Below are 24193 nucleotides of genomic sequence, written 5' to 3'. Positions count from 1 at the left end.
ATATGTTGCCAAGTTTATATTTGCATAGCCATTAAACCTTATTTTCTTTTATTCAGTCAAGACTCAAATAATTCTCTACTTCTTGGACTCCATAACTAAAATCTCAACATGAGTATTGGATGAGTATCCATACAACAAATGCCTATTCTTTAAAATATCAAATTTTTAACATCTATAATGTATAATACACTCAACTTTGTGCTGTAGAAGAAAAATATGTTAGATATTAATTCTGTTTTCCGAGATTGCTGTCCCGTTGGAGACCTATGTGTGTACATGCACACACATGCACACACAAACACACCCATGTCGCTATAAATTTGAATATCAAAAACAATCAAAAATGACAAGTGATATATGCAATAAACTGTGCAAGATGTTAAAAAAGTAATGTTTGACATTTTCATTCACACTTCCCAGTTTAATTTCTCCAAGGTGATAGCTTTTGTCTTGTCCACTAATGGATAAAAATTTAGTAAATATAAATCAATAGGATTGAGAATTGGCATAAGACAAAAATGCATGGTTAAAGACATGCTCTTTTAAAATTATGGATCATTTGTAATCATTGAAATACAGAAGTGGATTATAAGTTAGAAAAATAGATTCTGACTATTTTATAAAACTCATGAATTTAAGACTAAGGGATTTGGAGTTCATTCGTTAGGTAAAAGGAAGCAGGAATAAAAATTTCTGAACTGGAATCAACACCAAAATTAAGGATGTTGCTAGTGGTATGATACAAGCTAGAAAGATTTCATATTAAATGCAAGAAGACCAGTAAGGTGGGTATTGCAAGAGTCCAAGCCTAAGGGAAGAACAGGAAAAGAAAGACACAAGATAGATACTTTAGGGGAAGAGTGATTAGAATTTGGTAACTGATTATGGAAGAAAATAAGGAGAGAAACAGGTAAAGATGCTTCAGATATCTCAACTAATGGTCTGGTAGCAGTATTGATGCCAGTAGCAGAATTGCAGTTGTCTGAAGTTGCAGGTTTATAACCTGGCTCTACCCTCAGTTTTATCCAGGCATAATTTCCAGAGGAATGTGTGTGCAAATGTCATTGATTTCCAAGGGCTTATAGACACAAGGCATCTGTAGTCTTAGTACTCCTGCAATCCCTAGGACTTTAGCAGGTGGCCTAAATATTTATTGCCTTCAAGGAACTAACTTTGAATATCTAATGCCTCATTAATTTCAAAGTCCTGAGGAAACTCCTGAGTGACCATTTTAGTGGAGAAGCTACATTTCTATGGCAAAATTCAATGATATACATCAATTCTTTCCCTGGGTCAAGAAACAAAATGGAAAACAAAACCCACATATGCATGCTTGACCATATCACAAAGTGCTCTATGTTTTTATAATGATACAACATATATGACCTTTCTTGTAAGCAATTTTATCAAACTCAACATCTTATAAAGTAGGCAGTCTCATTTTCATATGAGATTTTCAATCACTGAATAAGTGGTATATGTGTAAAGTAATCCCGTTTAACTTGTAAAATATAGAACTCTTAAACAACTTATTTGACAATATCTATTACAAATATAAATAGTCATAAATGTGCCAAAATAAAATTATAAATACATATTATACATCATTTCAAGTCAAATCATTTTGTGTAAACTTTATGTTCATAGCACTATTCCAAAAATGCAACATATCCTAAAAGGACAATTTTATAATTAGCTGAAGAAAGTTTTGAGCCACCAGATAATTAAATTTTCAGAAAATAGATACCATTTTATTAATGCAAAACAGTGATCACACCTGAGTCTTTATGATTATTTTTACTGAAAACATATTTTTAAAATGATGGTACTAAATTGAGCAAGTAGACAAATAGTGAGTTGTTAAATCATTCCAGAAACAAACACAAACACAAATTAAATAACAATTACTAAAAGTACTATACTCAAAGTTGGTAAAACGAGTTAAGTCTGTATCCACAAGTATTATTTGGCAAATGTTTTCTAATTAAACTTTGACAGATATTGCGACATGGCATCCCAAACTAGTTTTCAAATTTACACTTAGAAATGTTTAAGCATATGTTTCATGTAGTCAACATTTTTTGTGTGGGGGGAGGTACCAGGGTGTGAACTCAGGGGCACTCGACCACTGAGCCACAACCCTAGCTCTATTTTGTATTTTATTTAGACAAAGGGTCTCATTGACTTGCTTAGTGTCTCGCTTTTGCTGAGGCTAGCTTTGAACTTGCAACCCTCCTGCCTCAGCCTCTTGAGTCACTGGGATTAAAGACACACACCATTATGCCTGGAAAAATATGTGGATTTTTGATAAACATTCAAATTTTTGTTGAGGCTGGTTTTGAACTTGAGATCCAACTGCCTCAGCTTCCTGAGCCACTGGGATTACAGGTGTGCACCACCATGCTTGGCATCAATACTTTTTATGTACTTATATTGTTATCACAACATAATAGTTTATTTAATGAGCACATATAAAATGTGTTAAGGATGCACTGTTAAATTATAAAAACATAAATACAAAAACAAAAAGGACATATACCTTGTCCTTAGGAACCATGATCATAACAATAATGTAAACTTGATAATGTGAAAAATGAGGAATGAAAATTACATAGAACTTCTAAGAGAAGATACCAAGAAGATTTAACCCATACATTGGGTACACTTCTGAAGAAATGATCTGAAAGAAGTGTAAGAGAAAAGTGGAAAAGTGGGCAGGAGGAGTTTTCATACTCAGTTGTGTTCATTTGCATGCATTTGTGTAATTTGGTAGGTAAAAGTGGTATTGCTTTGTAGTTTCAAATGGTATTCTTATGAAGGATGCTAAGGTTTGTTTTCACACAATCCATGGATAAATCTCTGTGGGCTATGCATTGTTGTATCCTTTGTCTTTATATAATGAAGTTTTGGTTATTTGAGTTATTGACTTGTAAGACATTGTTTGATATTAAGAAAGTATTACATGTCCAGTATGTTAGAATATATATATTCACTGTGATTTTTCTTCTATGTTAGACTTTTCCTTTTTGTATTTAATTTTGAATAATGCTTTGTATATCTTTTCCTTAAACATTTATAACTTCATATCTAGAATCACAGCCATTCCCTGTACAAAAATGCAAAAAAACCCAACAACAAACTGAAAACGCTGGAGTATAGAGTCAGTCTGGTGTACCTTGATGTGAAGCGTAAAGCAAAAAATCAACTTGCTGCAACTTTTGTTACTGGATAATACAGTTCCTTCACTGACTGTAGTTGTGTCTTTATTGTGTGCTACATTTCTACATCTTTTCATGCTCACATGTCAATTTTTCTTTATTCTTTTGAATTGACTTTGCTTATTCAAGCACTAGAAATATATTAAAATAAATGTATTAGTATCTGACACCATGGGCTGGGGATGTGGCTCAAGCGGTAGTGTGCTCGCCTGGCATGCGTGCGGCCCGGGTTCCATCCTCAGCACCACATACAAAACAAAGATGTTGTGTCCGCCAATAACTAAAAAATAAATATTAAACTTCTCTCTCTCTCTCTCTCTCTCTCTCTCTCTCTCTCTCTCTCTCTCCCCCTCCCTCTCTCACTCTCCCTCCCTCTCTCACTCTCTCTTTAAAAAATATATATATATATATATCTGACACCTCACTTTCTTTACCCCCATTTTTTTTTAAATAAGGACCTTTTCTATGTTGATTTTTCCATATGGACTTTATAATCAGGGTGTCAAATAAAATGAATTAAATGAAAAGTAAAGTCCATTGGTACATTTAGACATATCAGATTATATTTATATATAGATAATTGTCTTTTTATAGTATTGACTATTTCTTTCTAAGCCTAAACAAAGGTCTTTCCATTTTTATAACTCTGTGTGGTTATAAATTCTTTCTTTTCATTTCTTTAAAAGTTTATTTCAAGGTTTTTATTTTTATTTTGTTACCTTTTTGCCAACTTCAATGTAAACAATTTTCTTCTTTTGTTACAGTTCGCAAATGGCTGTTGTTTATGTATTGGAAAGTAAACAGTTTTAAAAAAGTTTTGAAACAGACTAATAAAAATTATTATTTTTGATACAATTTCAGTATATTTTCTTGTGTTTTCCAACACACAGGTAGTGTTCACTTTTTTTTGCTCCTTCCCAGGTTTGATTTTCACTTTGAAATTATGAATTATCATCATAATAAACATATACAATGTAAATGAATACTATATATGTGTGTGGGTCCATGTATATGTAATCCAACATCAATCAAATGTTTAGGGAAACTCTCACAAGAATTTAAAACCTGAACAAGACAAAAATCCATCGGGGATCCTTGTCAGCCTGTTTTATTTTTTTTTCTTTGTGTGTTTTTTTTTTTTTAATATGGTCACAATATCTTTATTTTATTTTTATTTTTATGTGCTGCTGAGTATTGAAACCAGTGCCTCACACATTCATGACAGGTGCTCTACCACTGAGCTACAAGTGCAGCTTCCTTAAGAGATCACATGTCTTTGCCTTCTTTTGTGTGCTGTTTAGAAAGTCTTTCAATTCTGAAGTCATAAAAACAGGGTCCTATATTTTCTCTTGAAAGTCTTATGTATTATATTTTAGCCTTTATCTTATCTGGAATTGATTTTTATGTATGGTCTGAAGAACATGTTCTATTTAATTTGTATATATGCACATCTAATTCTGACACTACATTCTCCTGAATTGTCAAACGTAACTAATCCGCAATATGTTACCTTACTCAGACAGGAGGTGAACATACAGTCATGGACTGCTTATGACTGTATCTTTGTCCTATTGTTCTACTTGTCTAGCTGAAGGACACACTGTGTTAGTTACTATAGTTGTATACTAGGTCTTGGTTGCTTGGTGGAGCTAGATTCCCACTCACTTTCCTCCTCATCTGCTTCTGCCTTCACCTGTACTTTTATCTCTTCCTTCTTGAAGAGTATATGACTTATGTTCATTTATAAATATATTTTGAAAGTACTTTGTTAATGTTCATTTTGAAAAGCCCTGGTAGTATGTTTATTGGAAGGTCCAGGGGCTTCTAACTCATTTACAGCAGATGTGAAATCTTCATATTATATCTGTCTATAAATATAGTATATTGTCACTAATATACACTTAATTTATTTAACTTTAAAAAAAATTTTAGTTGTCAATGGACCTTTATTTTATTGATTCATATGTGGTGCTGAGAATTGAACCTAGTGCCTCACACATGCTAGGTGAGCATTCTACTACTGAGACACAATCCCAGCCAAAATTTGTTACTTTAAATAAAGGCATACACTTCTTATCTTTTGTTGAATTTATTTCCAAGCACTCTGTATTATGTACTGTTAAAGCAAATATTATTCTCCTTACAAAGTGATATTTTGTATTTTTGCTGTTGACTTCTGATTTTGGACATCTATATTATATCCAATAATTTACTAAACTCAACAATTAATACCATATTTTACCTTTACATTATATTAAGTTTTTTTCTATAGGTAATTAAATCATTTGTGAATTAAAACAGTTCTATTTCTTCCATTCTCAATTGTATACTTGTTTGTGTTCCAGTATATACAGAAGCAGGGACAGTGAGATCACTGGTAGTTTTTTTTTTTTTTTTTTTTTTTTCATTTTGTAGAGTATTCCATCATCAGGACTGATGTTTGCCATTTATTCTTGTATATGAACCTGAGAAATTATGATTTTATTGGATATTTTTCTCTATAATGAGGTAGTTCTAATCTGTTAATGTGGGATTAAGGTCTAAATAATACCTGAATTTTATTATCCTGGCAATGATGATTTTATCTCCTTGGATTACCTTTGCTTATTTGTACAATGCTGTTTTATTTTGAAACTGTTTCTTCATCATTCTGAATCACTTTTAGAGAAGAATGAACTGTAATTTTCCTTCCTCATAATTGTCCCTTCCATTTCATATTACCATAATACTATACTCAAATAATGGGTTTTTTATTCTTAGAAAAATTAGATTAATAATAGCATTATTTTTCTTTGAATATTTTCTTGTGTCTGGGCTGGCATTTTCTTTGGAAAGATTTAAAAGTACTTATTCTATTTCCTTAAAATAGTTATAGCATTTTAGGTCCTTCATTATATTTTCTCATTTCACCTTCACATAATTTTAATTTTTGAAAGGAAAATATTCAGTATATTTTCTCAGTAGTATTGATATTTCTGTATTTGTGTGATGCATCCTTCCTATTACTTTTGAAACATTACTTCTTTTTTTGATTAGTCTTGGTGTTTTACTTACATTTTCATAAAAATAATTTGAGTTTCATTGTTGATTTTAATAATTTTTTTCTATTTCATTAATTTATAATATTTATTATTTCTCCCTACAATTTATTTTGTCATTTTTCTAATTTCCTAATTTAAAAAATTAGGTCATTAATTTCATCGTTAAATTTTTATTTGTATTTAAAATTTCTCATTTACCTCCATGCACTGCTTTCTCCCCATGCCTCAAAATTGTTAAATAGAATATTTGTTTTTATTTCATTATGAGAACATTTTTCTTTCATCTATGAGTTTTTCAAAAGTTGATTTTTGAATTTCTAAATGTAATTTTTAGTTTTCTTTTTATTTTTTAACTTAATTTCATTGTAGTCAGAAAAGTTTATCTGTTGATTAATTTTTTGTAACATGCTTAGACTTGTAAAATATTCTTTGTAAATAGGCAGTGTGTTTTATTAGAGTGGGTATTCCTCTTTTCTTGACTATAGGTTCTGTTATCTGCCACAAAAATACTTTTGACTATTCAAATCTTATCTTTTTCATATAAATCTTTCTATTAACTTGACTATCATTTATAGAGAGTTAACTATCGATTACACCATAATTGTAGTTATATCTATTTCTCCACTTAGTTTTTTAATGTTTGCCTTTATTCTTTAAAGCTATGTCATTAGATTCTAGTTGATTCCAAGGATTTCTTTTTCACTCTATGGAGTATAGGAAATCATTTATTTTCAGCTGACTGGAGATAGACATCATCAGGCAAGGAGCTCTGAATCATAGCCCCCATAACCCAGAGTGCATTAAACCCCCAGCATCTCTGTCCAATACCAAGACTCAACCCATTCTGAGTGATGATTTCCTGCTCTATTCCATTTCAATAGGTTTCTTCTAACTATACAAAAATTTCACCTTATGGTTATTAAGCTTGCCCGTATATAAAACGATTACTCTCTTTTTAGTTTGTTTTTTTTTTTTGAGTGTGCAAAATGGAGATGGGAAATTTCAATATCTTCTCAACTTCTTTAATCCAAAGTAAAATTTTAAAGTGAAAGTAAATGCCTATTTACTATTTAGATTATAACGAATAAGTTACTCAAACAGAAGATTTCATTTATTTCTGCTGAGAGCACAGGAGGTAATACATTGTACACTAAGTACATTTTTAAGTACATTCAATGTGCCAAACACCCAAGAATTACTATTTCAGATGATGGGAATACAATAGTGTACTAAGGAGACAGAAATTATTACATACAAATGTATAGCAGTTGAGGTGGGGTTTGGAAAAAAATTATGGAGAAAATTAAAGTGAAAAAAGTGGAATAAACCAAAATCGTGTGTGTTTCAATTTTAAGATATAAGAAAAGCCTCACTGAAAAATGATATGTGGGAAGAAAACTAAAGAAGAGTAGCATCAGCCATATGGACTTCAACAACTTTTAAGGCGAAAACAAGATTAAAAGCAAAGGCCTCTAAGTGAGTGTTTGCTTTATGTGTTGGAGTTACAAGAAAGAGCAATAAATCTGTAGGATAGTTAGTAAGGACAGAAATGACCAGTTATAAGGGATGGGGGTTTGAACAGGTGGAACCAGAGGGTCATTGTGAGGGACGGGATTTCACCAAGTGAGACAGGAAGCTATTGAAAGGTCTTAAATTAAAAAGTCAGACAATTTGATTTGGTTCAGAACAATTTGCCTGACTTTGAGTTGGAAACAGCCTCTGTAGAAGGCAAGAGCTGAAAAAAATATACATCACTTTAGAGACTACTGTAATAATCCAATAATCCAGATGAGAGGTGATGATAGCTTAGTCCAGCATGGTAGGAGGACAATTAAGTGAAAAGTAATCAGATGTGGAGTTATTTATGATGATAGAGTTAACAGTTGATGGGTTGAATGTGGACTGAGGAACACAGAAGACTGAAATGTAATTCTGTTTTTTGATTGACAGCTAGAATCATGGAGGAATGTGATTTAATGTGATAAGAAGACCTCAGGGGAAAATTCTTTTGGGCAGAAGAGGAATGATTTTCATATATGTGCATTTAAATAAATCTCCCCCAAAATGGACTTGGATGTATTTCAAAATACAGAATGTTATTACTATAAAGCTTTAATTGATAGCTTACTAAAAGTCCCAAGTAATATAAAATAAATTAAGCAATTTCAATATGCATATAGCATCCACTTTCTAATCAAGTTTCACTGTCATTCTGTGCATAAGAATATTTTATTTACTGACAACTAATATATATATTTAAAAAATCATTCATTATTTAATATATATTTGTTGAATAATATATACCAAGCACTATCAAATCTATTAGAAATCCCATCATAAACAAAAACATGGTTTATCACCTCTTGAGTTTACAGCCAAGTGAAGTGTATGTCTGATGGATGAACAAATGTGTACATTGGCCAAGAAAGTGGCGCCACTAAGATGATTAATAGAGAAATTCATCCACACAGAATATTTCCTTTAGCAAATGGCTGTTGATCTGATGCATAAAATGTGAGAGGAAAGAGAAAATTACTTAACGATGGGGAGAAAGAGCATCTCAGGTAGGAGTAGCTACCTGGGTCTATGTCCTGCAGAGAGTGGAAATACAGTATATTAGAAACACTGTAAGATCTCTAGTGTGTCTGCTGTGCAGAAAGGTCATGGTATAGAGGATGAAGGGATCACAAAGCAAAGTATGACTGAAGAGATAAGGTGAGGACATAATTCAGAGCCAGCCCAGAATCAGTTGAATACAGCTCAGTTAGCTAGAACTCATCCACATTTCTGGCACAGCACTGTAATTAATATAATGGGATTTGGATCTGGACAAACTTGGCATTCAATGTTCACTCAGGCACTTACTAGCTGTGTGAACTTTGGCAATCACTATCTCTAAAATAAAGTTAAGATTATTGCCTTCCTTATTTAGGTGGGAGTAGAAGTCTTTGGCCCCAAGGTGCTATAGCACTGCAAAGTTTTGCTCTTCAGAGCAAAAACCTCCAGAAAGTGGTCACAGGATTATATTATTAATAAGTACTTTTAAAATTATTATTTCCTTAACAATTTATATATTTTTCAATACCTAAAACTTGGATTGAATTTTTATAAACATTAAAATAGGGCCTAAATTTTAGTAAAACCATGCCCAATAATAAAGAAGTTATTTTACTTTGGTTAGAACTCACAAAGAGAACTGAATTAATTTGTAGACCTAAAGAAATATCATGTGGGATGTATGTGTGTATGTATGTTCTTTCTTTCTATCACTGCTCTGTTCCTGTTACCTCCTATATATATGAAATATTATCTAACACACCATTGAATATCATACAAAAAGCTTTATTACTTGCAATGAATTGCATCACAGAATAATATTTAAAAACACTTCATACATTTGTAGACAGAGAGAAATATGTATGGACCACCTGTTAGACTAAAATTCTAAGGTTGCATCTTTTGCAACTCAAATACAACTTCCCAGTGAAACACTGACAGAAAGAGTAAGGGTCTGCCCTACCTGTTACATGACAAAGTTCCTCAAAGTGTTGCCTGTACACTGGATCCTATTTGGTGAACACTTTTAAAGTACTGCTTTGTCTGCAGATAAGTAGCTGGTGATAGAATGTTAATCAGTTACATCACTAAGCACATAGTTTAGTTTAGCAGTCTTTTTTTTTTTTCCATTTCAAGTTTGTTTCAGTGAAGGGATTTAAGTGCAGTATTCTATCATAGCTCCTTATCTCATTGCAGACCACACTTGGGCAGTAAGATCATTTATTTAGTAGTTAAAAAAACCCCACAAATTTAATAGAAAGAACTTTACTACATATAGTAAAGTGAATTTTAGATGCCTTAACATCTCAAATGACATGTGTGTAAGAGAGGTGGAAGAAAAAAGAGAGAGAAAAAAGGAAAAATATTTTAAAAAACTATATAAAATGTGTTTTCCTAATATTAGAATGAGGAAATAATTATAATTGCAAAAACCTACAGAGGTAATAAAAGAAAGTATGAAATTTAACTACCAAAAAATATTTGCAGGCCAAAACATTAAAAATCAAGATTAAGTTAATTAAAACTAGGAATATCTTTCCAATATTTTTAATCAAAAGAGAATAAGCTTAACACAAAAAAAAAAACTTCTGAAATGTGAATTAATTTACTCAGCTCTAAAGTGACAATAAGAAAGAACACTTAGCTCAAAGTTTTGGGCAATTCGGTTAGATATTTTGTTCAGTTTAGCAAAGTGCCCATTAGTCACAGACAATGTTGAGTTTTTATAGATAGACTTTGGCAAACCAATATAAAATAGGAGATCTTTCAAACTTTGGAAATATTATATAATTGTGTAGTAAAGAGTTAACTCAGCAAGTTAGGTGGTCCCCAACCTGAACATTCCAAAGAAAGGTTTGGTCCTTGCCTAGCTCCTGGGAGGTAACCTCTAAGCCCTTGGAATATCTTGCCAAGGTATCTTTGACAAGAATATCTTTGTTTAGCTGGGGGTCTTGGACCATGACAGTTTCTGCTAACAATGTGATTTATGGTGAGGTCTAGAGTCAGTTTGACCTCTGGAGGGGTTGGAAACTGAAGTTTTGCCTTTAGGCAGTCTGCCATGCCCACAGGACCAAACTTCAGGAAAAATACTGGATACCAAAGCTCAGGTTAACCTCTTTGGTTGCTAGTACTCTGGCCATGTTTTCACACTCATGGGAAAATAAAGCACCATCTGTCCCCACAGCTTCACTGGGAGAGAAGGACTGAGAGTTTGGGCGTGGTGCCTCTTGGACTCGGCTTTATGGGAGTTTTATCCTTGCTGATTTTAATCTGTATTCTTTCATGGTAATAAGCTATAATCATGAGTAAAACAGTTTTCTTGAGTTTTGTGAGTCCTGTTAGCCTAAGGGTGACCTTGAGGATACTCCTCAGAACAGTAAATTAATCACAATTAATGCATTCTGATCTGAAAGCAAAGTGTCTTATTTTAACAAATTGTTGTTCATGAATAGCATTTAATGAAAATATGCTCAATAAACTATCAAATTTAGAAATAATTCCCCATATTTTTATTCATAAAAATAAATTTTTATACTTTATCATAATAAATTAATGAAGATATTGTTTGTATTTTATGAATAGATATTAATTCATTTCTACCAATTAAAACATTTCCTTGAAAAACTTTGGTTATGAGACAATTAATAACCCCTAAATTATTGCATAAAAAGAAAATAATTTTGGAAAAGAATCAAGAAACATCAGTTTAAGGCACTTTGTTCCTTTTTTTTTTAAATTGCAGATTCTATCCTGTTCTTTTGTTTGTAACTGTACGTAAGATATTTTTAAGTTCATAGTTTCCCAACTTAAAAAGGAAACTGACATTGTACTAGGTTCCTTTGCAATAGTAAGAGAAGGAATTTTTATTCTTTGATTATTAAAATCCTTCCTCTCAAGAGTCATCTTTTATAGTAATAAAAGTGATTTATTTTAGTGATTCATTGACTTTTCAGCTGTATGTTGAGTTTTTCTGTGAATTTCTAGAAATCAGTTCAAGTCAACAAATATACACTCAAATCAATTTAGAAATAGTTTGTGATTATGAAGACATTTTTGAATTAAAAAGTTAAAAGAGAACCATTCTACTGTTTTAAAATTGTGGGTGAAAGTATTTGTAAGAATTTGTTGTTAGTTTTTAGAAAAATATTTTCACTTATATAATTTGACACCAAAAAATAGGTGATCCAAAAAAAAAGACAAAATAAGACCTATGACCCTTAATCAATTATACTTCTAAGTAAAAGTGTTCTGCTTGTGTGTGTGTGTGTGTGTGTGTGTTTGAGAAAGAGAGAGAGAGAGAGAGAGAGAGAGAGAGATATCTGTAGATATAATTATTTATTATCTGAGAAGACTCTCCATTTGATGGGCTGTGAATATATGAATATTTTTTAATTTCATTTTTCTCCCTTTCTTTTACATAATACCTTATACCTTACACTGGATGATGCTAATGATAATGACACAACTTATAAAGATAAATTTCCTCCTGTTTTTATTTTTATAAAGATGACATCATTCTCAACACCTCTCATCTCTCATTGCCTAGCATCAAGAGAACACTAGTCAACTTTGAAGACAAGCATTTCTTGGTGAAAGAAAAGTTTTAGTAACTTTTTAAGGGACCATTTGTATATGAAGCTGTTACTGCATAAATGGTGTAAAGAGTTATTATTCAGAAATTCACATTTATTTATTCAAAATTGTATTTATAATTTATTTGCAGCTTTTAAAACTATTATTTTATTTCTTGCCCCCAAACTTTATTCTTAATATTTTTCCTTCGAATAATGCCCATACTTTTCTAAACTGAAAATATCTTTGAACTTTACTGTATTAAGAATGCAGAGCCTATTGTTTCTGGGTTGCAATATTAAGTGAGGCTATTGAATTTTTCCTTAAAGGATGATGATTTTTAGGTTATTTATCTTTTTTTTTAAGTAAATTAACTCCTTGTATTCAGGTTAGTCAACTAAAGACTGAAAGTATACATGGAATAAAAGTAAAGTTATTTTACACTTAAAAAAGCCAGGCATGGTAGTGCATATCTGTAATCCTGGTGGCTCAGGAAGCTGACATAGGAGGATCTCGAGTTCAAAGCCAGTCTCAGAAAAAAATGAGGCACTAATTAGCTCAGTGAGATCCTGTCTCTAAATAATACAATACAGACAAAATAGGGCTTGGGATGTGAATCAGTGTTCAAGTGCTCCTAAATTCAATCCCTAGCACCAAAAAGAAACAAACAAACAAACAAACAAAAAAAAATCACTTGAAAATTGCAAGGAGAACAGATTTTAAATGTCCTCACCAAAAACAGAAATAAGCAAGAAATATGTGAGGTAATACCTATGTTAACTACCTCAATTTACCAATTTCACAATGCATTTATATTTAAAAATAGCATGCTGTATAGAACAAATATATACAATTTTTGACAGTTAAAACATGTAAAAAATGAATTTTGGATAATGTCGTATTTTTTAGACTGGGTTATGGATACATTGAAATAATCAAATTTTGGTTGCTCATGGAACTGAGTATCATTTAATCACTCCTTTTTACTTGAATAAGTCATGTTCTATATGAGTTTCTATATGAGTTTTTTCTTTCTTTTTTCTCTCCCCCAAACCCGCCTTCCCTGAACTTTTTTAAACAGTACTGGGGATTCGGGATTGAATCCAGAGCCTCACACTTGCAAGGCAAATTCTGTATCACTGAAACTACATCTTAACTCCATGAACTATTTCTTTGAAGTTTTCTTCTACCAATCGAATTCCATTGCCAACTCAGGCTCACTCAGTTGCCTACAGAGTCCAGGAATATAATGAAAACAAGGCAAGGTGCATATGTGACACAAGAATGCTGTAGCCTGTGATGAGCTGGGAAACATGGGCCCATGAGAAGTGTACAGACTTCACTCAGCTCCAAGGAATGTTTGCCATTAAGGGACTGTGGGTTGAAAGCTGCCAAGTCTGTAAGTCAAAATTTTAATGTCAAACACCTATATATATATACCTTTTAATGTTAACAATTAGTTCAATTTTTAATCACTAAAGGCCAAACTAAATTGGTCTCTGACCAAAGAAGATTTCATAAAGATTACCTTCCTGAATAGGGCTTCACTACTTCTGAGTCCAGTGAAAATAATTTTATTGTATTACTGATTAAACTAGAAATTGGGAAAAATTATATTCAAAATCAAGTCTGATTTCCAATCGCAGGTTACTTTTACTACAATACATTTGTTGAAAATATAAACATTATTTTTAGGCCATGTTAATCCCAAAGTAAGCCTACAACCAGGGTATTGTTCCTAATTTTACTGACGATGCATCTAAGGCTCAAGGATAGCTGTAACTTCATGTGGAAATTCAGAAAAGTGTGACCTGAGTTGTGACTTGAGTACAAATCCCTGCTCCAACAAATTACCGTTTTTTAATAATCTGGGGAAGGAAATGAACCTCTTTAAACTTCTGTTTTCTTTCCTTTAAAGTGGGTACATTAATGACACTAAATAACAAGATTATTGTGAGAACTCAGAAATGTGGAAGTACTACCTAAGTGTTGCTATTTTTACTCATTATTACTATTAGTAAAATACAAACTGACAGCAACACTTGTTTTGGTACTAAATGAACTAATCTATATAAAGTGCTTAGAATTCTACCTAAGAATTATTAATGTTAATTACATATGATCATGTGTCTAATTTAATTCTGTTTTAAGTCCATTATCCCTAAATCCTGCCAGTTAATTCTTTTAGTATGTGCCTAGTAGTAACAAACACTGATACTATTATAGGCTACGAATACTTCCACTTGTGCCAAAAATATGTAGTTTTGCAGTTTCATCATTATTGCAATACTTACATTATTTGGAAATGTGTAATGAAATCAATCATGCAGTGTAATGATTTTCTTGAGAATTTTAATAATGTAATAAGATTTTGTTCAAAGTGTCAAGAAGGTTATAACTTTCAAAAGCCACATATCTTCTCTTTGAACTTATATAGTTTTTCTCCACCTTTCCTTCTATCCCTAAGTCTTAAAATATTATATGAATTCCAAGTAAATATCAAAATATATGCCTCTAATTCAATAACTGATATTATAATCGTATATGCTAAAATATATAATTTAGGGATGAATTTTACTTACTTGTGCCCCATTTCATGAGCAATTGTAAATGCAAGATTCAGGCCATTGTCTTCAGCAATGATACACTTTCTCTTTTCACTGCACATACCATTCAAGTAAGCTATACCTAAAAGAAATCAACATTCATTATCATATGTCTGATTTACATTGAAAACACTCATACTAAGTATTAGTAGAGGGAATAAAAATGATGGTTGTTTCCACTTAAATATATCAATATGAAATTATAAAGTAAACCCTTTATAAATACAATTTTAAGGAAAAATGTGTAAATCAATCAAAAAACCCTAAATATTCTTTCAGTTTCATATTTTAAATGAATTATTTTACCTTTTATCCAATTCTCAAAATATATACTTAACAATATATCTTATAAATATTACTTTTTCTTGTTAAGTAACATAAATGAACAGTAACAACATAGAAAATATAAATAAAAAGTAATTGCTATGGTTTGGTTATGACGTATCCCAGGAAAACGTCTATTAATGCAGGAATATTTAGAGGTAAAGTGATTGGATTATGAGAGCTATAACTTCATCAATCTGTACTAGTTTGAATGACTGGGTGGTAACTGTAGGCAGGTGGGGTATGGCGGGAGGAGGAGGATCACTGGGTCTCTCCCAGGAAGAGTGCATCTTATGGGCTCCATCCTTCTTCCTCTCTCTTGTTTTAATTAGTTATACACGACAGGAGATTGCATTTATGCACTTTGATCAATCATAATTCCTCATTTTTCTGAGTATACATGTTGTAAGATCACATTGGTTGGTAGTCATATGCTGCAGTCTGGCTGCAGCAAAATAACTCGGGGGGTGACGAGCAACTTGTGTACATTGATACAGCACTCCCCCCCACTCCCCAATCATGAGATGACCAGCTTTACTCCACTGGGCCCTTCTGCCATGATATGCTGCCTCACCTTAGACCCAGAGCAATGGAGTCTATGGATTGAGATACTGAGATTTCTGGATCTGTGAGCCAAAATAACCTTCTCTTCCTCTAAGCTGTTCTTGTTGAATAGTTTGGTCACAGCAATGCTAAAACTGACCAAAACAGTAATGATTATGCTAAGTATTTTTCAATTCTTATGAAGATTTTAATTTCAAAAAAATATAAAAAATAAACTATATATAAGTCAGTCTAAAACTGACATTTACATTTTATATTAATGAAATTTTGAAATTGTATTCTAATATGTATAAGAAATAGCTTTGCTATTTGAATAATTAAAAGACTTCCTTTGAAACCATCTTATTTAAAAATATGTTCTCTTGGTTGAATAATGATAATGAAGTATTACTTACGATAAAAATTTCAGCAAGATGTTAGTCCTTTTGGTTCACTTTATCAGAGAGGGAAGATAAAAAATTATCTTCTCCTAAAAGGACATTTACATTTTCTTGATGTTTGAAAATAAAAAAATAAAAATTTGAGATTAAATGTCCCTCCAAAATACTAAAAAAATTATAACTATAATTAGCATGCTTTTTACTACTGTTTGGTACAAAATTTCCTGCAGGATTCCCACATATTTTGCCAACTTTTTCATCACAATTAAAATTGTCCTATAAACATGTTCATATTTAAAACTCAGTGTGTATTTTTATCATGTCATTTGCCCCACAGATGAGTACATATCAAATATAGGTGCTTTAATAAGTTTTAAGTTTTACATTTCTTCTCTTGCATATTATTATTATTGATATCAGAGATTGAACTCAGGGGCACTTCAACACTGAGCCACATCCCCAGCCCTTTTTATTTTTTTTTATTTTGAGACAGGTCTTGCTAACTTGCTTAGTTCCTTGCAAAGTTGTTGAGGCTGGTTAAAACTTGCCATCTCCTGCCTCAGCTTCCTGAGCTGCTGGGACTACAGGCATATGCAACTACACTGGGCTCCTATATATCTTAAAATATCATTTTACCCCACATAAAAATAGTATTACTACTTATTTACAATTCATATATTCTCCATATATTTCTATTCTTACCATATTGACTAGGATTTCCAATATAATATTTAAATATATAGAGAGCACTGAGCTTATTTTTCCCTTCTGACATTCATCAGAATGATTACAGTTTCACAGTTGCTTATGATACTTGCTGTAGAACTTTCATTAGATATGTTTTAACTTAAGAAAATTTACTTCCTTATGTTCTTGCAGGTCTAGGTGAAAAAGGAGGAAACACCTGACATATCGGTCAAAGATGGATGAGAGTCACATAGTAGTTTCTGGAAAAGAACCAAAAGGTGTAGATAGACACTGAGAGATAATCCAAGAGAGCTGATTAAGTTCTCTGGGAAGACTTTATTTAAATGAGTCAAAAAAAAAAAATGTTTCTTCAGCTAAGGATAGAAAGCACCTGTCTGGAATAGCACTAGTAAGTCTAGTGGCTAAAACAGAGAAGGATATTAATGAAATTCAATATGGGTTGATGTTTTGTAGATCAGGTGTGAAGGAAGAACCAAAAGCCATGAGTTGACAGTAAATTTGAGAGTGAAGAAGGGACAGTACATGTCCCTGTAGGAGATAAGTAAAGAGGTATGGCAGAGGATGCCTGATAATTTCGAGAACAAAATACAGTAATAGAATAGAATCATCAATGAAGAAAAAGAACAAACATATTACAAAAAATTATGGATGATTGTGGTCAGAGAGCAGAATTTAGGGATTTGGATTTCAGAGAAGTTCGTAGGTATCATAGGAGACATGCCTAGGTATCATAATGAGAGGATAAAAAGGTGCAGGTAGTGATCATCTAGAGTGATGCCAAAGAATTACTGAGTATTGGGTGGACTGAATAAGTGAACAATAAATTGATATGATCAAAATCAACTGAAGAAAGTGGGAAAGGTGGCCAATGTCTATAGAAAACATGGGAAAACATCAAAATCAATCAATTTTACAGCTATAAAATTGGTAAGGTCAAGTGCTTCAGCTTTAAAGAGTTCATATGCAAGGGTGGGAGAGAATTTGAAGCAGAGAGAAAGAGAAAAGTGACAAGTACACCACTATTGTTATCTTTCTTGCATCAGTGCTGTAATATACAGGAAGAGAAAGAATGAACAATGACCTCTCTAGGGACCCTAGCTTATAGAAACCTATAACCACCAGTTTATAAGAAACCAATGACTATGGTAAAAACAAAAAAGGTGGTAAATATCCTGGTGTACAATATCAAGGCATATTTTGTACTAGGTAGAGGGAAGTGTAGGGAGGGGAGGGGAGGGGAATGTGCAGATAGGAAGGAGAGTAGAATGAAACAGACATTATTGCTTTATGTATATATATATATATGACTGTTAGGGTCTGTACACAAGTCAGGATGGTGCCTGGCATTTTGCCAGAGGGAGTGGTTTGTGAAGTAACACCAGCGAGCCATTAAGTGTGGAGATTCCTTATTGGTTGACTGATGTATCTACTTTATGTTAATTAAGATAAGCTGTGTGTAATGTATATATACCTCTCCTGTCCTACAATAAACCGCTCCTACTCCTGCTGTATCAATGTACACAAGTTGCTCGTCATCTCCAGGGTTATTTTGCTGCAGCCAGACTGCGGCATATGACTGCCAACCAATGTGATCTTACAACATGTATACTCAGAAAAATGAGGAATTATGATTGATCAAAGCGCATAAATGCAATCTCCTGTCGTGTATAACTAATTAAAACAAATTAAAATTAAAAAAATAAATGTATACACAATAATATAAAATATTCAAAAAGTTATGATTATGATGATTACATATTTGCATTGATGGATGGCTAAAACTATGTATTTAAAAACCTTACTGCCACATATGCATAGGATAACAAATCAACTAAGTATATGTCAATGTGCTAATAGAAATTACATCATATGGTAAGATTATGGACAGAGTTCTTTTTCTTTTGCCATTTTTTAAATTCATGTAAGGGTTTATAATAAAAATTAAAGATGCACAAACATATTCTTGTCTATGAGATTTGATTAATAAATAGAGGTTCTACTAATTACAGATCAAGAAATGGTCTAAATACCAAAAGTGACCTTCTCCTGTTATTCTTTTAATTAAGTGTAAAACTTGGAATCCTCAATAAGATTGATAAATTCAAATTTCATTATTTTTACATTTGGTAGATCAAGGAGTTTTTCTTTGCCTTGAAATTTATGGAGAAAATTGTAACCATAACTAATTCAAATGACTTGCATTATCCTGTTTAAAAGCCCATGCTTTTAAAGTCCTTTCAAGAACCCACATGTTTCTTATTATAATAAGGGATAGGGGTTAGAAGGGGAAAGGATTTAACACAGCTGTTATTAAAGATAGATGTAATACAGACCCATTTCAAAGAGCTCCTAATATAAAGAATTCTTGAAATGTAAAGCAAACAAAAACAATTTTCTAATTTCTCATCTAAATTGAATCAAGTCATGTGCCAGAAGTCAAAAGAATCTCACATTCCACCCAAAAACAAATAATACTATCCCAGGACATGGCATGATACACACCATCAAGATGGTCAGGCTCCTGAAACCCTACAGGATGTATTTTACAATATTGAACCAATGGGGGAAATCAGAGTTCAAATCTGATTAAATGTACATAATATATACAGAAATATTCAAGATCTCCAGCCATCAGGGAAATGCAAATCAAAACTCCACACATCTATTCTCATCACAGTCAGAATGACCATTATAAAAAAAATAATAATAATAACAAATACTGGAGAGGTTATGGAGGGAAAAGAACTATTACACACCACTGACGTGAATTCAAATTTGTACATCCACTATGCAAAACAGCATGGAGGATCCTCAATAAATTAAAAATGAACTGCCCTGTGCTCCACCACCACTCCTGGGTACATAACAGAAGAAATAAAATCAGTATACAAGAAAGAAACTTCCATATCCATGTTTATTGTGGCACTATTCACACTAGCCAAGATATGGAATCAGCCTAAGTGTTCATCAACAGACGATTGGATAAAGAAAATATGGCATATGTGTGTGTGTGTGTGTGTGTGTGTGTGTGTGTACACACACACTATTATTAGCCATAAAGAAAAATGAAACCCTATCATTTGCATGAAAATGAATTGGATGGGAGACATAATGTTAAGCAAAATAATAAACCAGACACAGAAAGACAAGTATCACATGTTTTCTTTCATGTGGGAACTAGAAGAAAAAAATCAATTTAATGATCTGGAAGTGGAAGAGGGACTATTATGGATTGGGAGGGAAAAGGAGGAGTGAGGGAGAGAGAGAGGGGAAAGGTAGGAGAGGGTAAGAAAAAAGAGGGTGGACATGATCAAAACATAATATATGCATGTATACAAATGCCACAGGAAGGCCATTAACTTATACAGTTAATATGTATTAATAATTACAATAAACAGAAATTAAAAGTAAGTCTTCTGGCTTACTTAACTTTTTTTTTAAATCTGTTTTTGTTGTAGATGGATGGAATGCCTTTAATTTATTTATTTTTATGTGGTGCTAAGGATGGAACCCAGTGCCTCACACATGCCAGGATAGTGCTCTGCCACTGAGCTTCAGCCCCAGTCCCTAACTCTTATTTTTAACTACTAGTGACACTACCTGAGTTCAGAATCCAGGCTCTCTTGGTACAAAATCCTAGTAGGCTAAGCGTGATGATGCTAGCAGCTTTGGAGGCTGAGGCAGATGGATCACTAGTTCAAAGCCAGTCTCAGAAATTTAGAGAGGCCCTAAGCAACTCAGCAAGACCCTGTCACTAAATAAAATACAAAAAAAAAAAAAAAAAAAAATGGCTGGGGGTATGGCTCAGTGGTTAAGTGTCCCTGGATTCAATCCCTAGTATCAAAAAGGAAAAAAAAAAAAAAATCCTGGTAGTGTTAGAGGTAAGTTATTTACTCTATCCTATTACTCTATCCTCTGAGGTAAGTTATTTGCCCATCAATTTTATAATTATTTGCAACTTGATGGAATAATACCTGTGATATATAACAAGCAGGCAAGTACAAAAGTGGTAAGATACCTTTAGGAATATGAGCCACACAGATGCACTTTTTCAAAAGTGATCATTAGGATAAAAAGATATGTGACAGTAGAAAAGAGATTCTAGAAAATTCAAAGAATAAAAGGTTTTAGAGAGGGAAACACTAGATAAAAGTTAAACAAGGAAAGGCAAAAGAAGGTGAGAGGTGGGTGGGAGCTTCTGAACAAAGGGCTGAGCTTGGAAAAGGGAAAGGAGATGATAAGAGTTAATATTTCTCATGGGGTGGTGGCTTAGGTTCTCTAAATGTGCAAGCCATGCAGTCTATCTCTGCATTAACACTATATCTAGCGTAGCCTGAATAGTGAATGTGCTAAAGGAATTGCATATTCCATGAAACAAAGATTAATAAACTGTGATTCAACTCATGCCTACAATGTAATTTTGAAGCATAAAAATGTACTTCATCCAATTACAAAGAAAATTTTTGGAATGATATAATGATGGTATCTAGATAATGTGACATGTATTTGCATGATTACATTCACTTGAACATATTTTTAAAATAATAATTAGTCTTACCAGTTGGGTAATTATCTACCTGATTAAGTAAAAGACAAGATAATGATCTATGAATATAAAAGCACAATTATACAAATTGTTTAATAAGTATAGTTATAAATGTAATTTTAAAATATAGTATTCCAGATTTTCTTAAATACTGAAGTAACCTACAATATTCTTAACAGCGCAGTTTTTATAAATACTGAGAAAAATGACTTCTTTCAAAAAAAGAGTACAATAAAATATAAACTATATAATACATTTCTTTGACCAAATGTGGTAAAACATTATATAGACATTAAAATGTTGTTTGAGTTTCAGTACCATGGTAGACTGAGTCCCCCATCATTAAGAAGTTTTGAATGTACAGTGAAATGTGAAGAAAAAATTCCCAAGTACAAGTAGGAATTTTCTAAACCAAGAGAGATAAGATCATAAGTTGAAGTTGCTACAGCCTGGGTATCATTAAGATTCAGGTTTTATTAGAGAGGGGTGTTGTTTCAAATTGTCTGCAGTTACAAAATACTCTTGGGTAGGGATTGAGATCCATGCACAAATCAGAAAGCCTGGAATTGGTGTTGTTCATAACCTTTAAGCATCCATTAAAGAACTTTAAAACCTGCTGATAGAGGAAAGCAGCAAAGTAGTTTGGAACAATAATAGCAACAACAACAAACCTTCTGGTTATGATACAATACATTCCATTAAGAAATCAAAACCTCAAACTACCGCGAGCATAAAAGTAAAGTATAAAGTATCATGCTAAGTCAGGAATATTATGTTAGTTTTTTATCACTATGTGACCAAAATGCCTGAACAACTTAGAGGACGAAAAGTTTATTTTGACTCATGGTTTAAGAGGCTTCAGACTATGGTTGATCAACTTCATTGTTCTGGATCTGAGATGAGTTAAAATGTCATTGCAGAAGTGCATAGTGGAGGAAATCTGTTCAGCTCATGGCAGGGGGAGGCAGAGAGAGTACAAAAAAAGCCAGGAACCAGCATAGTCCCCAAGGCCACACCCCCAGTGACCTTCTTCATCTCGAAATGCCCTATCTTGCTGCAATTACTATACAAGCAGATCATTCAAATTATTAATCCATCTGATGGATTAATCCACTAAGACATAGCCTTCAGAATCTAGTCTTTTCACTACTGAATTTTGCTGCATTATCTAATACATAAGGGTCGGATGTGTGTCAGGAGGTAGTGGGTGCCCTTCTGGATCCAAACCATAACAAATATAATGTAAAAATTAGCCCTATGCTATGTAAATCCATGTTAGTCCAGTAATGTTAAATGAAATACGACGGTGATGAGACACTTGATCATTTCAGCAAGTGTGAAATTCCCAAAGGGAAAAAAGATTCCACTAAAGATTAGTTCACGAACAAAATTACAAACCAAATAAAGAAATGGTCCACTGTGAGAGAGATCATGGATAAAAATCTAGAGAAATAGGGTATGGAAATAAAGATGACATAATGATGAAGAGCTTGAAACCCACATTCAGTGAGCCAACACAACCCAAATGCATTATTTTGTAAATTACACAGAAAACTCTTCTTCATAATACTTCATATTAAAATACTGGTACAATTAACTCATTTTTTTAGAATATAAATATTTACTGGCATGTGATTAAAACTGTTAAAATACTAGTTATAATGTACTTGTAAACTATATACATTATATGTGTAACACATATTATGTGTTATATATGTTATAATACATAATACATAAGTAAATACAAAAATTTATAGGTAAAAATTTAAATTCATTAAATACAATATGTGTTGACCTTAAAAAGACCCTCACTGAAGGACTAGTAAAAGAAGTTCTACAGAAAGTAATAGAACATAAAAACAAGGAGTTTATTTATATAAGAAATCCCACATGAAAATCTTAGTAAATATTCATAATAAAATAATCGTGATTGTAATAAAAATGTCTAAGTTTGGAGGTATGTGAGATTTGCAAAATGATGGAGCTAATGTAGTCAATGCAATATCATAAAATTAGATAAGAAATGAACAGATTCAAAAACTTGTATTATTATTAGGACTCAGGATAGAAATAGCTAATATGAAACTATATTCATTGAAGAAAATGAGTTTTAAAAATCTGTAACTGCTAAGACTTGGGACTATAATGAACTACTAGCAAGGGAATATGAATTTAAAGAAATTTTTAAAAACTCAATCATTCCAATACATGCAAAAATATGGGCTTAATGTAGAGAAATAAATCTGCTAAGACAAAAGCAGAAAATAAAAAAGATACATCAGTATCAAATTAAGGTAAACAAATGTATTAAACTTGCTTAAAGAAACAATTGTTGCATTGAATTTTTCCCTCACTATCTGCTGTAAAAAACACATGCAAAATAGAAGTATAAAAATATTTAATTGTGAAGTGGAAGAGAATCACCAAATAAAATAACCCCCAAAATTGCTGGTGTCAATATATATATTTTACAAAACATAGTATAAGAAAAATTATTGTGCATAGAGGGAGTCATTACTTAATCACCAGAAGCATCTGACAATATTTAACATGGATATATGTTGTAGTTTAGTCCCAAATTACTGATAAAATTAAAATATACCATTCTAAACTGTTAGGGTCTGTAAACAAGTCAAGATGGCGCCTGGCATTTTGCCAGAGGGAATGGTTTGTGAAG

The 24193-nt window shown here is 32.3% G+C and overlaps 1 protein-coding gene across 1 annotated transcript in view; it reads right to left on the bottom strand.

Annotated features, from left to right (window-relative positions):
• The window catches only part of Adamts19 (ADAM metallopeptidase with thrombospondin type 1 motif 19), a 268784-nt gene that overhangs the window by 131232 nt on the left and 113359 nt on the right, over positions 1-24193 (bottom strand). The window contains exon 8 of the mRNA XM_076855917.2: positions 14971-15076. Within this exon, the coding sequence (XP_076712032.2) occupies positions 14971-15076 (106 nt within the window). The remainder of the gene's footprint in view (positions 1-14970; positions 15077-24193) is intronic.

Source organism: Callospermophilus lateralis, chromosome 5 (genome assembly GCF_048772815.1).
Source record: "Callospermophilus lateralis isolate mCalLat2 chromosome 5, mCalLat2.hap1, whole genome shotgun sequence".
In the NCBI taxonomy this organism is placed as follows: Eukaryota; Metazoa; Chordata; class Mammalia; order Rodentia; family Sciuridae; genus Callospermophilus; species Callospermophilus lateralis.
The sequence above is the reverse complement of the archived record's forward strand: the minus strand, read 5'-3'. Positions and strand labels throughout refer to the sequence as shown.